The sequence below is a fragment of the Panthera pardus genome, unplaced genomic scaffold (genome assembly GCF_024362965.1).
Source record: "Panthera pardus isolate Hobbes unplaced genomic scaffold, ASM2436296v1 HiC_scaffold_12, whole genome shotgun sequence".
NCBI lineage: Eukaryota > Metazoa > Chordata > Mammalia > Carnivora > Felidae > Panthera > Panthera pardus.
The window spans coordinates 88,549,363-88,565,347 of NW_026526677.1; the positions used below are offsets into that span (position 1 = coordinate 88,549,363).

The 15,985-nt window shown below is 40.0% G+C and overlaps 2 protein-coding genes across 6 annotated transcripts in view; both read left to right on the forward strand.

Moving 5' to 3' along the window:
• Positions 1-6,773, forward strand: part of PRDM10 (PR/SET domain 10) — a 100,942-nt gene extending 94,169 nt beyond the window's left edge. For all 3 annotated transcript variants that reach the window (XM_053900258.1, XM_053900260.1, XM_053900259.1), the window contains 2 exons: positions 1,031-1,134; positions 3,776-6,773. In XM_053900258.1, coding sequence (XP_053756233.1) covers positions 1,031-1,134; positions 3,776-3,976 — 305 coding nt within the window. In that variant the 3' untranslated portion in view covers positions 3,977-6,773. The remainder of the gene's footprint in view (positions 1-1,030; positions 1,135-3,775) is intronic.
• Positions 6,774-7,690: 917 nt separating this feature from the next.
• The window catches only part of NFRKB (nuclear factor related to kappaB binding protein), a 39,502-nt gene continuing 31,207 nt past the window's right edge, over positions 7,691-15,985 (forward strand). For all 3 annotated transcript variants that reach the window (XM_019421411.2, XM_019421412.2, XM_019421413.2), the window contains exons 1-4: positions 7,691-7,799; positions 8,857-8,937; positions 10,087-10,242; positions 12,767-12,968. In XM_019421411.2, the coding sequence (XP_019276956.2) occupies positions 10,108-10,242; positions 12,767-12,968 (337 nt within the window). In that variant the 5' untranslated portion in view covers positions 7,691-7,799; positions 8,857-8,937; positions 10,087-10,107. The remainder of the gene's footprint in view (positions 7,800-8,856; positions 8,938-10,086; positions 10,243-12,766; positions 12,969-15,985) is intronic.

A 15,985-nucleotide genomic window follows, 5' to 3' on the forward strand; every position in this document is an offset into this window, starting at 1 on the left:
GTGACTAATGAGGGGTATGTGTGTGTATCTTAGTATCATTGTGTACTCATGAATTTCAACACATTGGATATGTTTCAAACCATTGTTACCCTTATTGATGCTAAGATTATGCCATCCTTGGCCAATGGGAGCATCTTCAAATTGGCCTCTGTGTCTTTTCTATATGACTCCGTAGTCTTTTTAAAACATTTTTTATTTTTTATTTATTTTTGAGTGTGTGAGAGAGAGAGAGAGCACACGTGCATGAGTGGGGGAGGGGCAGAGAGAGAGAGAGAGAGAGGGAGACACAGAATCTGAAGCAGGCTCCAGACCCTGAGCTCCAAACTGTCAGGGCAGAGCCCAATGCAGGGCCTGAACTCATGGTCTGTGAGATCATGACCTGAGCTGGAGTCAGTTGCTTAACTGACTGAGCCACTCAGGTGCCCCCTTCGTAGTCTTTTATAACATCTTGCATGCTGGTATGATCTCATGTTCTGGGCTCATCTTAGAAGGTTTCCTGCACCAGCTCGGGAATTAGCCAGAAGCCAGAAGCTTTGGGTCCTTTTAAAGGAAAATATTATATAAAGACCATCAACTGTATGCTAGGGTGAACTTTGTTTTTAATTTGCTTTAATAACACTGCGGTGAAATAGAATTCTAGTTAGATTACATTGTGATTACTAGGCAATAGTGGATACATTTGCCAGGGATTCAAATCCGAATATAAAAGATAAAAATATGGAGCTAAGAGGTAAACCTTTGCAACTTATTTCAAGGTTTTAAAAAATCATTGAATATTTTGTTTTATGGATATTCAAAGGCTCATTTGGGAGTGATGCATTGATTGTTTCTGATATTTGATAATTCTTTGCTAACCTCCTATGATCATTCTTATCAGAATATCAAGAAATCATATCATTATAAAATTCTCACAGCAAGCAAATACATGAAAATGTCTCAATGGGGAATGTGGCCACTGGTTAAGTATTTGTTTCTACAGCTTGTATTAAAATCTGAGACCACTGAAATATGGATATTTCCTGTTTTTCAGCATCAGAGATTCAAATGATGACGCTTCCCCCAGGTCAGTTTGTGATTACAGACAGCAGTGTGGCCACTCCTGTCACCACTGGCCAAGTGAAGGCAGTTACGCCGGTAAGTTATCTGCTCATGAGGGCTTTCCTGTCCATCGTACTGCACCACTCTCCCCTCCCTCTATTTCCTATTCCTCAGCTTCCCATATCTGAGTTAGAAATACCTCCTCTGTATTCCCATAACCCCTTATGCTATATTATAACCCTTGTTTTAATTTGTTTAAATTATTGATTTACTGTATATCTTTTCCTAGCAGACAATGAATTCCTTGAAAGCTGTGTCCTGGTGTTTATCTCTTTATTCTCAGTGCCTTGCACAGGAGACTGGATTATAGCAAATGCTCAATAAATACCTATGCAATTAATAACTATAATGAACTTCCCAGGTCCATATACATACAGATTCACAATTGATTGCCTTTTTATGTGCTTTGTGGAGAGTATTTATGACTATTGGTCCTCAACTGGGTTGGGAGAAAATAATAAAATTAATGTTATGGAGCTCTTTTAAACTATTTTATTTTATTTTTATTTTTTAAATTTATTTTTAAGCTTATTTATTTATTTTGAGAGAGAGAGAGAGCATGCACATGAGATGGGGAGGGGCAGAGAGAGAGGGGGAGAGAGAATCCCAAGCAGGCTCTGTGTTGACAGCGCAGAGCCCAATGTGGGGCTTCATCCCTCAAACTGTGAGATCATGACCTGAGCCAAAATCAAGAATTGGACGTTTAACAGACTGAATGCAGGGCCTGAACTACCCAGGGGTCCCACTTTTAAAATACTTTATTTTATTTTGTTGTTTTTAAAAATTAAAAAAAAATGTTTATTTACTTTTGAGAGAGACAGACAGAGTGCGAGTGGTGCACGGGCAGAGAGAGAGGGAGACACAGAATCCAAAGAAGACTCCAGGCTCTGAGCTGCCAGCACAGAGCTCGACACAGGGCTTGAATGCACGAACCATGAGATCATGACCTGAGCCGAGGTCAGACACTTGACCGACTAAGCCATCCAGGTGCCCCTGAACTATTTTAAACATTCAACCCCCTTCCTGGTGAAAAACATTGCCATGAATTATCTTGTTATATTTAGATTAGGCAGGTCAATGTTGATTGTATCTGCTATCTCTGTTTTTGTCTTCACTGGTTTGTTCCGGCTTGCCTCTAAGTAATTAGAAAACAGAGTGTATAAATTTAAATTAAGAATTATACTTGTATGTGGCTAGGGATATTGGGAAGTCTTCCAGGGAAGACTGTTTCCCAAGAAGTCTCAGAGAGCAGCAGGGTAGTCTAGTGGCCTCAAAAACCTGATTGTTTTTCCCAGAGCATGCTCAGAGCTTACCCATTTCTCAGCACACAAACTCACATTCCCTAGTCTTAGGAGAGATGTATAAATCCAGAGTAACACTATTGTCAGTGAAGACCATAACTAATATAAAATGAAATAGTCTCGCTGGCATAATCAGTGAAATTTTTACTGCCTATGGGACCCACTGACTCTTTACCTTTCTTTGGCCAGGAACTCGTTTGAGAACCTGATTATAGCCAAGGATGTTCCCCTTTCCCTGCCACAATACACACACACACACACACACACACACACACACACACACACACACACAGAGACACACATACATTTAAGGTACATTTTCCAGGGTTCGTAGAATTTCTAAAGCCTACCTGTGGACCACCTAGTAGTTCGTTGACCCTAAGTGGAGAAACAGCCCCCTTCCTGTTAGAGAAAGACCCACATGGGAAACCAGATCATTATCAGAGATTGATGAGTGTGCACTCATAGCACATGGCCCTAGATATAACAAATGGTTATTTGGCTATGGCTTTTGTTCTGGACAGTGCTTGGAAAGGCTACTGTCTGGGCTTTCTTCTGTGACTTCTTTTTTCTAGCCTATATAGCAGACCAATCACCCTACCAATGGACACATTCTTTCTTTAAAAATGTTAACTTAAGGGACTAGCTAGCTCCAGGTCTGTGAAGGTTTCATGATCAGAGAAAGAATAATGACAATGCATATTTTCATAAAGCTAAATTTATTCAATGTAAGGGACTTCATTCTGCGATTGTATTCTTCCTATGCTTTTGAGTGTTAAAATTTCTCTCATTTGACAGTTAGTGTCTTAAAAATGACTTTACTTGGTAAAATAAAATTTGGGAATACTTATTATTACTTTTAATTTGCTCATCTATGAAATTCTGAAGTCTAGGAACCTCTGACCCTGACTACTGGTCTTGGGAGCCATTCTGCCTCTTTAAGGAAACTTTCTCTCTTCTGTGATGTATTTTGTATTACTCTAGCAAAGAAACTCACAAAAAACAAACAAAAAAAATTAATCTACAGACAGCAATCTTACGAATTTCAAAATTCTTAGGAGTAGTACAATAGCACGTGTTTTCCTTTGCCACATAGATTACTGTCATGATGCAAATTTCTGTACCTGAAGCTCTTCACTATCTCATTTGGTAGAACAATCAAAGCGCTCCTTTAAATTACCTTTGTAGTCTCTTACTCTGATCCATCCCCTCTAAAGCACTTACATAAAACATCTAACATAGGTGTCTATGTTGGTGTTACTTTGTAACATCTCCTTTCCTATTCCTTCTTTCTCTTTCCACCAAGAACCTCCCCACCAGTTTTAGACCTCAGATTTCTAAAGATCTTTTGTTGGTGTGTTTGTTTTCTGTTCTAGGGTCATTATGTGTTATCAGAAGGTCAACCAGAATTGGAGGAAAAGCAAGCTTCTGCTCTCTCTGCGGGAGTCCAGGTTCAGCCAGCCACACATGGTGACTTGGACCCCCAGACCACCAGCCAACAGCAGCCCACACAGTACATCATTACAGCCACCACCAACGGGAATGGGAGCAGTGAAGTGCATATCACTAAACCTTAACTTCCACCCTGGAGCTAGAATCCAACAGTCACACCATGTCTTTTCTCATTCAGAAGTCTGAAAGCTTCCAACAGTTGGAACTCTTTTTTAAGATTTATCATTCACTCAAGAATTTGGAAACCACAGTTTTGACACTGTACACACCCCAGGGCTTCTTTTATCAAGGTCATCTTTACCAAAATGACTCTTCAAACCCTAGGAACTTCTGCCATGGAATGGAGACCTTTAAGCGGAAAGTGGATTTCAAGGTGGAGAGACTTTGCCTTGCTCTTGGGTTGTTTTTTTTTAATACATTGGTGGGCCTTACTTTTCCTTTGTGGAAATATTAAGTGGTGTATCACGTTTGTACCAAAGGTGGAGAAAGGATGTGCCAAGTTCATGGCCACTGGACTTCTTAATTCCGCGCCGTGGCACCATAGGAGAGGGGCATTTCATTAGGTCAGAACTGCTTCATCTTTTGAGTTTGCATTTTCAGTAACTTAACAAAGGGAGCCTATTGAATATGAAAATAAAAATGATGAATAGGTTTGACAGTGATGTTCTGAAGGAAAAATTTTTATCTAGATTTTTCTTATTGCTGATTAAAACAAAACAAAACAAAACAAAACAAAACAAAATGACTTGCCTCTTTGGGAAAACTGTTGGTAGGCCATTACTGGAAGTGCTTTGCACAGATGCTGGCCTTCAGCAGCTTAGGCCAGAACCTCCTGTTCTGATAGAAGTTACTTTCTTAGTCTACAATGGTAGACTCCCTGTAAGAGAAAAGGTTTGTTTGATGTCAGCAGAATTTGAACTCCTACATTAAAGCTTTGCCTCCCGTTCTCTGGTTGTGGTGTATTAAGAAGGAGGTATTCAAGATATCGGTACCAAGAAAAATTACTAAGATAATTATGTATAGATAAAGTGGAAAGCACTGAAGCCTTGTCCTGCCTTGCAGATCCATTTACCATTCACTGGTGAAGGATGAATTCCTTGATCTTACCAGGTGTACATTCAACTCACATCATTCAGTGTATTTTAATACTTCTCGTGCTGTCTTAAAATGAACATTCGTTAAGGTTGGATGGAAAAGTGGCCCTCCTTATTTCTTAACACTTTTAACTTCTGCATATTATAACTCATCTGGACCTTTTGATAAGATGACCACCTTCACACTTAGGGGAAAAATAGAAATATTGGGACCATTTATATGTCAAGGCAATTATAAGGGATATGGAAGAAATCTAATCTTTATGTATCTTACACTGTCATTTGGGAGAGGGAAAAAATCTGCTCAGTGACAGTTTTTTTTTTTTTTTACATGTGTTCCTGTTTGCAGTCTTGTTAACTATGAATTCAATGGGGAGAAAGTATTTCCCTTCTTTTTACTGTACATTCCAATTGTACACATAAAACATCGCAGAAATCAGAATGTATTTTAACAACTTTTTGTGACATACTAACGCATTTTTAGAGTACTTATTGTGTGATAGAACTTACCACTCCGGAATAGAAAGACCTAACTTCAATTTCAAATGAAGTTAGCTAATCTATTTTATTTACATTTCTGGGTAAAAACTCATTCTGTAAATTAAAAGTATAGGCTTCATCACAGTAAAGATACCTTCCTGGAAAGGAAACAATTCTGTTGAAATAACTTTACTAATATGTAGATTTTGCACTTTGTTTTTGAGACCTCATTCATTCAGTTATCCCTGAAAATTTGGGCACTAATATGAGAAAGTTACTTGATAAATGTGTAGGAACTAGGGATGGACTCTATCTTTGGTTACAAAGAGGTAATGTCGATGTTTTCAATAGAAAATATTGACCCTGAGTCACAAAACAGAGACTCTGGGTCCCAAAGTCCCACAGTGTAATGATTGTAAATATCCTAGTGTCCGATCTAGAAAGACTAGGTGAGGAATATTAGACTTTGCCAAAGGTCCAGTTTAATTTTTACACCTTAAATTTGGCCCTGTTGGGTCCTTTTTAATTTGAACCAGCAAGGTACCTCCCCTTCCCTCAGGAATAACTTATTGATTAAAATAGAAATCTGTCACTGAACGGAATGTTCATTTTATGCCAGTTATTTCAAGTTGTAAAATACACAGAAGAAAATACTTTGGAAGGACCTCTTTGTTTCTTTCCCATCTTTTTTTTTTTAATTTTAATTTTAATTTTTTTTTTACTTTTTTTTGTCCTTATGTGGAGTAAGTAAAGGATCTGAAACTATTTTGTATCAACCAGAGATGCAGGTGGCGGTAAAGCCAAACAACACTTCTTTAAGATCAGGTATTCTGCACGTTCATTCCAAGTTGAGAGATTTTCAAAAGGACTTGGATTTGAAGAGATGGTAGATTAAAGCCATCTGAAGACCAATATATGGGGGAAAAATGTGTGTAGCCAATGTTTATATTGTGGCCTCTCTTCAGACGCATTGGCACTCTAAACTTCAATCAGTGCAGTGTGAAAATTTCAGAGTAGGTTACGTATAGATTTTACATTTTTATTGTTTGATTTGTGCCCACATAAATAGACATTTCATCATGTAAAATTCCTATTATTCTGGAAAAACCTATTGTTTTGATCTTGAATTGTTTTCTGATTTGGAATTATCCTTTCAAAAAACTCTCAAGATATCTAGGGCTAAAAAGCACTTCATGAGATGCTAAAGATGACCCACAGGTTGAAAATGTTGACCCTATCCTGTTATTTAAATGTGAACATTTATTGTACATTCAGTGAGTTATAGTGTTAATAGTCTTGTGCTACTCAGCAGGTGTAAAAATTAATAAATATTTTTTTTTAATAAACATCTTCCTTGTTTGTATGTGTGAAGCTACTGAGATGGTTAATTTTTTTTTTTTTTTTTTTTTTTTTTTAATATTATTACGGTGTTTTGACTCTGGTTTACTCAGGTCAGGGTCTGGTCAGAGACCCAACATAAGGGAACTTAGGGATGACAACTATGGAATGGTGTTCCCCTGCCCTTTTACTTGGTGGTTCCTAATTCAAGAACTTTCCCATGGTCTAAGTGGCAGGGACTAAGGGTAGCAGGGGAGCAAACACTGGGCTTTGTTTGGAAACCGCTGTTTTCCATCAAGGGAGGAACATTAGTTTGGCCTGCCAGCTTTCCTGACATTTGCATCCAGTAGAGCTGAGTATGGTTTCTACAACATTGGTGGGAGTAGCTGTGGATTAAGTAGTCTGAAGCTGTTCTAAATAAGACCTGGTGAATACGAAAGGGACCTACATTCTTAACAAGAACGTTATCTAGTTTAAATTTAAATGTATTTCTTCGACGTGTGTACTTTCTTTCTGAAAGTCAGCGGTCCAGGGACAGGAGGAAGATATGAGGACACGCAGGGGCACAGGCTCCGAGTCTGCGTTCTCCTCACTGAAACTCAAGAAACTGATTTTCCCAGCTGTAAAATGAGAATAGTGCGTAAGAGCACACAGCTGTAGTACAAAGATAGGGGATAGAAAGTGCTTAGCACAGTGTCTGGAGCAAGGGCTCTCTGCAAAAGTTGGCTAATAAAATTGCATTCACTCATTCATGGGCCTCAGTTCACGGCCAGGTAGACTACAGACGGACACTGGCAGCTTCCAAGCCAGGTGACTGCAACCCAATATAGAGCAGCGCTGGCTTGCGTTGCCCCAGACCCCGCCCCGCGCGGCCCCGCCCCCGGCACTCTACAGGCCCCGCCCCGCAAAACCCCGCCCCTTCCGCCGCCCGAGTCCGGAGCGTGCGCGCACCGAGACGCCTTGCGGGAGCGAGCGCGTCCGGGAGCCCGCGGGCCGAGAAGCGCTGCGGGTAGGGAGACCCGCGCCTCCGGCTCAGGTGAGGGCGGGCCCGGGGCGGTGAAAGGGTTAAAGTGGAGCCGGGGAGCCGGGGGAGGGAGCGGCTGGGCCTCTGAGGCTCTCTGCTCCTGTGGGCCAGGGACCGGGGAACGAGCGTGTCGGGAGCCGGGCGGCCGGGTGGGTGGGGGTTAGGGTTAGGCACGGTGTGGGGGAGGGGCCGTGGGCGCTGAGGTGCAGCTTAGAGGGGCGGGACCCGGGCCTTGGGCAGGGCGGGGTTGGCTAGGGAGGGACTTGCTGGGGCGGCGGATTTGGAGAGAGCTTTTGCTCCGGAAACAGCCACGGGTTTAGCTTCTGCGTTCGGGAGGGTCCAGGAGGCCAGGCTAGCCCAGGTGCAGAGAAAAGGCCCTTGGTAGACGCCTTCCTGGTCTAGTTAAGGGGGCTAGGACGCCACAGGATTTAGAAATCCTTGGCTTCCGGGGTTCAAATCCTCTGGCAGCTACCTGCTTTTTGTATTTTGGGATCCTGTTCAGAATAGTAGCAGGACAAAGGTTGCCGCTCAGATAGATTAAATTTAGCTACACCTCCATGGTAGTTGAAGAAACTGTGAACAAAGTTGTAAAACGGGCGATCCTCCTAAGAGTCCGGTAGAACATTGGCTTTGCAGTTATTACCCTGTTCTATGTCAATTCTGTAAAGAGGACCCTACTCTGAACATCGGTTGCTGCTACAGAAATTTTTTTTTCTGTTTTAAAGTTTTGTTAAACTCATGTGTCATGTGCTTTCTCACCTGCTTGGGTTATTTAGGCACCAAGAATGTTCAGGATGTTGTAATTCTCCATGTACTGAAAGGTGATGGAGTACAATTGCTTGGAGACCATCTGCTTTGTTCAACACTTATCTTCCTGCTGTATCTTTACATAATCTGAAATCTCTAAAAGATAACTTGAAATAATTTGTGGGAAGATGCTTACTTTAGTAGTATTACAGTTCTGTTTTTATCATTTAAGGATTTTGGAATCAATTCATTACAATACTGTGTTTACATGACTGCATTAAGTCATATAAACTGTTATCCATCTGGAGATTATTTATTGTAGGATTCCAAGATTGGAAATAGTACACAGGACCTGGTACAACCCCCCTTTGTCTTCCAGATAAGGAAATTGACACTCGGCAAGGTAAGATTTGCCCAACGTCACCGAGATTAAGCTAGAAGTTTGGCATTTTGACTGTTAAGTCTGTTTTTAGATTCCATTTTACTGCGCTTGTTAGGTAGGTATAGGAGAGAGAATGGGTTTAGCAAATGTTTGTAGAGTGATTCCTTTCAAACTCCCTGTGGTCCTGTTAGTTTTGTTCAATCCTATGGCAGTTTTACAGCTGATTTCTAGCCATTAGCCTAAGGAGATGCTCTCTGAAAATGTGTTAATATGTACATTTCTAAAGGTGACTAGTGGCGTTCAGTTATTATAGGAAGGAGAAACAACATTACATTTACATGGTTATAAATATCAGATGGACCTTTAGTTGTCAGATTGACTACTAAATTTATTGGCTGTCATGATCAAGTGCTTGGAAACCCCGGAGTTTATGTGGACTAAAGTCATATTACCATGCTCCCTTTCCACAATTTCAATTGAGAGTTTATACAGGAGGTATAGTGAATATCTGTTTGTAGTCAGGCAAACCTGAGTTTCAGTACTACCCCTGGGGTTGGGCAAGTTATTTGGCTGCTTTGATCCTCAATTTTAATATTTCTAGAATAGATATGATAACCCTGTCTCACACAGTTGTAGGAATTAAATGAGAAACATGAAAGGCCTTGGACTTAATAGGTCCTCATTAAATGACTTACTGTTAGCGTCTGAGCTTTACTAGTCTATATGGGTTGTCAGAGATTTTTCTTTGTGAAAGTACAACAAAGAATTACTAAAAAAACGAAACAATAACTGTTAGATTATTTTATAGCGGAGAGATTATTGGCCTGAGAAGTCTAAATTATGAACTCTGATCTGTTTATCCTTTAATCTCTAAGTCTCATTTTGCTCAAATATAAAATGAAGGTGTAAGAAATTCTGTAGATTTGGAAGCATTCTGAGCAGTAAGAGACCTACTAGAAAAGGTTTGAAGATTGAGATAAGAATGCAGTGGTACAAGAGTGCAGAGGTGTGTAGTTGCACTTAGGGTATGAGGATAAGGTATAAAACTAGACTTGAGATTGACTATTTTCTGGGCCAGAATATTTTCTGAAGGAGTGTTAATATCAGCCAGATCCCTTGGATTCCTGCCTTTCGGTATACCTAGAGGTATGACTGCATATATTTGTCTAGATTATCTGTGGAACATAAACAATGGATTCCTTGGACCATATGCTGACGGATCCCCTGGAACTGGGTCCATGTGGAGATGGCCATGGCACACGTATTATGGAGGACTGCCTCCTGGGGGGCACCAGGGTTAGTCTGCCTGAGGACCTTCTGGAGGATGTAAGTAGTAGCACCGCCACCACCTTTTTCTGTCGCCTTGTGTATAACTGCTATGCTAAACCTTTTCCACACCCTACAAGTTTTCAGTCTTTTGTGCTCTCTTTGGTTTCATTTTATATATTGCATTCAGAGTGATCTCTCTCTCTTTTTTCCATGCTGTTCTGCCATCTTGGCTCCCTCCCCCCCTCTCTCTTTTTAACGTAAAATTTTTAACATTCTGATTAAAGAAGAAACTATAAGCTACATCCTGCATGTTTAATAATATGTCAATATGATAGTATTATAGAAGCCCTATTTTTAACCAATTTTGACCAATTAACAAGAAATTGTATATTTTAAGGACAAAATTATGGTTATGTTTACATTAAATTGGTTACCCACGTTGTGGATCATGAAACAAAACCCAAACATACTATCTCTGTTAATAAAGTAACCCTGTAGTCAGTTAATAGCGCATGGAGATTTGTGTGCTTCTGGCCTCTTTCACGGGTAGGCTGTGTAAACACCATCATTATTAAGGTGGCTGCTACTTGTTAAGTGCTTATTAACACGCAAGGCACTACGTATGCCAAAACGTGTATTTAACTATCTTGTTTATTTTGCCATGTTTTACTTATAGAGACAGGTGTAGAGTGTCATTTAGCAAACATTTATTTGTGCATTATACAATTTTAGGAGATAATTTCACTTAGTTATAATTGGTTCAGATTTTTCTTTCGTAATACGTCAAACATTGTAGATAGAATTAAAGCCACCATTTATTCTCTTTGCCACCTGAAGTAACAATTACTGAAGTTGACATATATATCCTTCTCATCCATGCTTTCTGTACCTACTTTTTCAAATAAATTTCTTCATGTTATTCGTTTAGTCAGCAAACACTTTATGAAGTACCTACTCTATGCCCGACACTGAGATACTAGGCTTAAAGTGGTGTGCAAATAGATTTACAGGGGAAGATCTTGGATACTGAGGTGCATTGGTACATGAATGCAGAAATGTCTACCAGGTGGTTGGATTTCTGGGTTGTCTCCTGCTTATGTTGGTGGCTCTCTGTTGTCCTTAGGATAATGTCACAAGTATTTAACACGTTTATAGGTCCCTTGCTCCTCTTTTCTTCTGTCTGCTGCCCCCCCTCATTTGTTTTCTTGTCCTAGCCATACATTGCCTCAACTCTTTTAATTATAAAAAAAGTAAAATGTGGGGCGCCTGGCTGGCTCAATTGGTGGAGAGTGTGGCTCTTGATCTCAGGGTCGTGAGTTTAAGCCCCACGTTGGGCATGGAACCTACTTAAGAAAAAAAGTGAGATGTATCATAAGAAGAGCATATAAAATCCATGTTTCTACAGTATGTATACAATTGAAGCAGTAATAAAACACCCAACTAGCTACTACTTGGGTTAAGAAGTAGAATGGGCCCATTCAAGCAGTATCATTCAAGCGCCCATCTCATCCCTCTTCATTCTCCCCGCAGGTAACTGCTGTCCTTTCTTTCATATTAACTCTTACGTTTTTATGGTTTTGCTCTGTGGATTTAAAAAATTTTTATTTATGTATTTTTAAGTAATTTCTGTGCCTGATGTGGGGCTTGAACTCCTGACCCTGAAATCAAGAGTCGCGTGCTCTACTGACTGAGCCAGCCAGACACCCCTGCTCTGTGGACTTTTAACTCTCCTGCCTCATCATCTTTTTTTTTCCCCCTTTCCTTATCCCCTAATTAACTATCTTAAATGTCACTTCCTCTGGTATATGTTCCCTGACATCTTGAGTCTGGGAGGTGTGCTTCTCCTATGTGCTTATATGCACATTAGCACGTCTTAAGCAACATTGTAATTGCTTGTTTTCCCCTCCAGGCAATGTGTATACCATCCTGCTGCTGGTCTGTCTTGTGAGGTGACCTCAACTCCTCAAGTTCTCTCCCATGTTAACTGTTTGCTGCCCCTCATTTTAAGCTGAATTCATTGTCCATCATACCCCTTGTTGGCAGAAATGAAATTCTCTTTACTGAGATTGTTTTTCCTTTGGATTATTTTTAACATTAAAAAAATGTTTGTTTATTTTGAGTCGGGGGGAGACAGACAGAGAGAAGGGGAGACAGAGAGGGGGAGAGAGAAAATCCTAAGCAGGCTCCACACTCAGCGCAAAGCCTGACCTGGGGCTTGATCTCATCAACTGTGTGATCGTGATTTGAGCTGAAATTAAGAGTCAGATACTTATCCGACTGAGCCACCCAGGCACCCCTCCTCTGGATTATGATTTACTGTTGGGTATAAGATAGTGGTTTATATGTAGTCTTTATTATTCTCTAAGATTTGAGCATTAAATGAAGATAATTGACATTTTGGTTCAAACAAACTTAAGAACTTGGATGCAGTGATGGTTACACAGCACTGTGAATGTACTTAATATTACTGAGGTGTACACTTAAAAATGGATAAAATGGTAAATTTTCTGTTCTGTATATTTTACCGCTCATAGGAAAAGTTAAAAGCTTGTTTTTCTCCTGGTTTTCTGAATTCTCCTAGCCCGAAATATTCTTTGATGTAGTCAGCCTCTCAACATGGCAGGAAGTATTGAGTGAGTCTCAGCGTGAACACCTCCAGCAGTTTCTGCCTCACTTTCCTGAAGACAGTCTCGAGCAGCAGAATCAGCTCGTCCTAGCCCTGTTCAGCGGGGAGAACTTCCGCTTTGGGAACCCTCTGCACATTGCCCAGAAGCTTTTCCGAGGTATGCTGCTTGTCATTCTATTGTTGAGAGGAGTGGGAGAAGTAGGAACACATTCACTTACACGAACACTCCTTCTTCACTTATTGAACTTATTTTTGTGAACACATACTGGCTCAGAGACTCGTTGTGTGCAATACTTTGTCTAGGCCATTCTTTTCAGTAAAAATTTTTAACTTACATAGGAAACATAAATCATAAGTGATTGATTGTAGTAAGAACTGTGTAACCACAACCCAGATCAAGAAATAAAACATTACTAGTGTCTTACAGCACCCTTTATGACTAGGCTTTAAGAAAACTTAGAAATAGTTTACCATTTACTTGACCACATGTACATATGTGGATATATGTATTTGTGCGTCACACATACATACACCTTTTTCTCTTGCAGAAAACATGATACTTTCCTGCTAGGCACTTCAGCATGTATGTATCCTTTAACAAGGACATTCTATGTAATCACAGCCCCATTACCGCACCCAAGAAATTTTGCACTGAGCAAATAAGATCACAGACTGTCTCACATTCAGGTGTTCTCAGTTGTTCCCTAAATCTTCTTTATAGTGGTCACTTATTTATTTATTTATATTTTGAGAGAGAGGGCACATGTGAGAGGGGCAGAGAGAGAAAGAATCCCCAGAGGGAGGGAGGGAAGGAGAGAGGGAGGGAAGGAGGGAGGGAGAGACAGAGAAAAAGAAAGTGGGGCTCACCTGAAGTGGAGCTTGTGTTTTACCTGAAGCAGGGCTCGTGCTCACCAGATGTGGGACTTGAATTCATGAACTGTGAGATAATGACCTGAGCCGAAGTCAGATCCTTAGTGACTGAGCCACCCAGGTGCCTTATAGTGGGTCTTTCAATTCAGGATCTCGTCAAGGTTCATGTATTGTGTTGGATTTCATGTCTCTTGGCTCCCTGAATCTGGGGCCCTCTGGCTTTTTTTCTTTGTCTTTCAAAAGCATGACTTGTTTTTTTTCAATTTAAGTTTAGTTGACATATAATGTTAGTTTCAGGTGTACAACATTGTGATTCTGTATGTATATTCTGAAGTAATCCCCATAATACATGTAGGTACCATCTGTCACCATATAAGTTATTACATATTATTAGCTGTATTTCTTGTGTTATATATACATTGTATCTTTTTGTCTTATTTTATAACTGGAAGTTTGTAGCTTTTAATCCCCTTCCCTGTTTTGCACAGCCTAACCCTTGCCCCCCTACAAGGCAGTCACCGCATTGTCCATATCTAGGAGTCTGTTTTTTTAGTTGCTCATTTGTTTTTCAGATTTTACATAAAAGTAAAATCATATGGTATTTGCCTTCCTCTGACTTATTTTAGGAAGCATAATATCCTCTGGGTCCATCCACGTGGTCTCAAATGGCAAGATTTCATTTGTTTTTTAAGCTGAGTAATAATTTCCATTTTGTAGATGTAAAATGTTTATCCATATATTTATCTTTATTCATCTGCTGATGGACACTTAAGTTGCTTCCATGGCTTGACTCGGTGCACATAGGGATACATATACACTTTCGAGTTAGTGTTTTCAGTCCCTTCATATAAATACCCAAAAGTGGAATTGCTGGATGGTAGTTCTTTTCTTCATTTTGAGGAACTCCATACTATTTTCCACATTGGCGGCACCATCTTTCGTTCCCACCATTAGTGCACAAAGGTTTCATTTTCTCCACATCCTCATCTACACTTGTTATTTCTTTTTGATAATAGCCATTCTTTTTAAAATTTTAAATGTTTAAAAAAATTTTTTTAATGTTTATTTATTTTTGAAGGAGAGAGAGAGAGTGAGCAGGGGAGGAGCAGAGAGAAAGGGAGACAGAATCCAAAGCAAGCTCCAGGCTCTGAGCTGTCAGCACAGAGCCCGATGCAGGACTTGAACTCACCATGAGACCATGACCTGAGCCAAAGTCGGATGCTCAACTGACTGAGCCACCTAAATGTTTATTTTGAGAGAGAGAGTGAGTGAGGACGAGCCGGAACGGGCAGAGTGAGAGAATCCCAAGCAGGCTCTGTGATGTCAGTGCAGAGTCCAACATGGCTTGATCTCAGGAACTGTGAGATCATGACCTTGATCTGATCAGAGATCCAGAGTCAGATGCTTAACCGACTGCGCCACCCACGTGCCCCAATAATAGCCATTCTGACAGGTGTAGGTATCTTGTGGTTGTGATTTGCATTTTCCTGGTGATTAGTGATGTTGAACATCTTTTTCACTTATCTGTTGGCCATCTGAATGTCTTCTTTGTATAAATATTTATTCAGGTTCTCTGCCCATTTTTAACTGGATTGTTTTTTTTGGTGTTGAGTTGTAGGAGTTCTTTATATGATGCAGATATTAACCCCTTATTGGATAAATCATTTGCGGATATATTCTCCATTCAGCAGGTTGCCTTTTTGTTTTGTTGATGGTTTCCTTTGCTTTCCTTTGCTTTTTAGTTTGATGTAGTCTCATTTGTTTATGTTTTGCTTTTGTTCCTCTTGCTTGAGAGAGAACCAAAAAAATATTGCTCAGACTGATGTCCCAAGAGTTTACTGCCTGTGTTTTTTTTCTAGGAGTGTTGATGTTTACATTTAAATTTTTAATCTCCTTTGAGTTTATTTTTGTATATGATGTAAGAAAGTGGTCCAGTTTCATTCTTTTGCATGTAGCTGTCCAGTTTTCCCATCACCATTTGTTGAAGAGACTGTCTTTTTGCCATTGTATATTTTTGTTTTCTTTGTTGTAAATCAATTGACTATATAATTTGAAGGTTTATTTCTGGACTCTGTTCTGTTCCATTGATCTGTGTGTCCTTTGTGCCAGTCCCATAGTGTTTGGATTACTGTAGTTTCACTGTGTAGTTTGAAACAAAGGAACGTGATATTTCGTGCTTTTTTTTTCTTTCTCAAGATTGCTTTGGCTATTTGGGTGGTTCCATACAAAACACACTGATAGTTTTGAAGAGTCCAGGGCACTTGAATTGTAAAATGTCCTGCTTTCTGGGGAATTGTCTTGTTT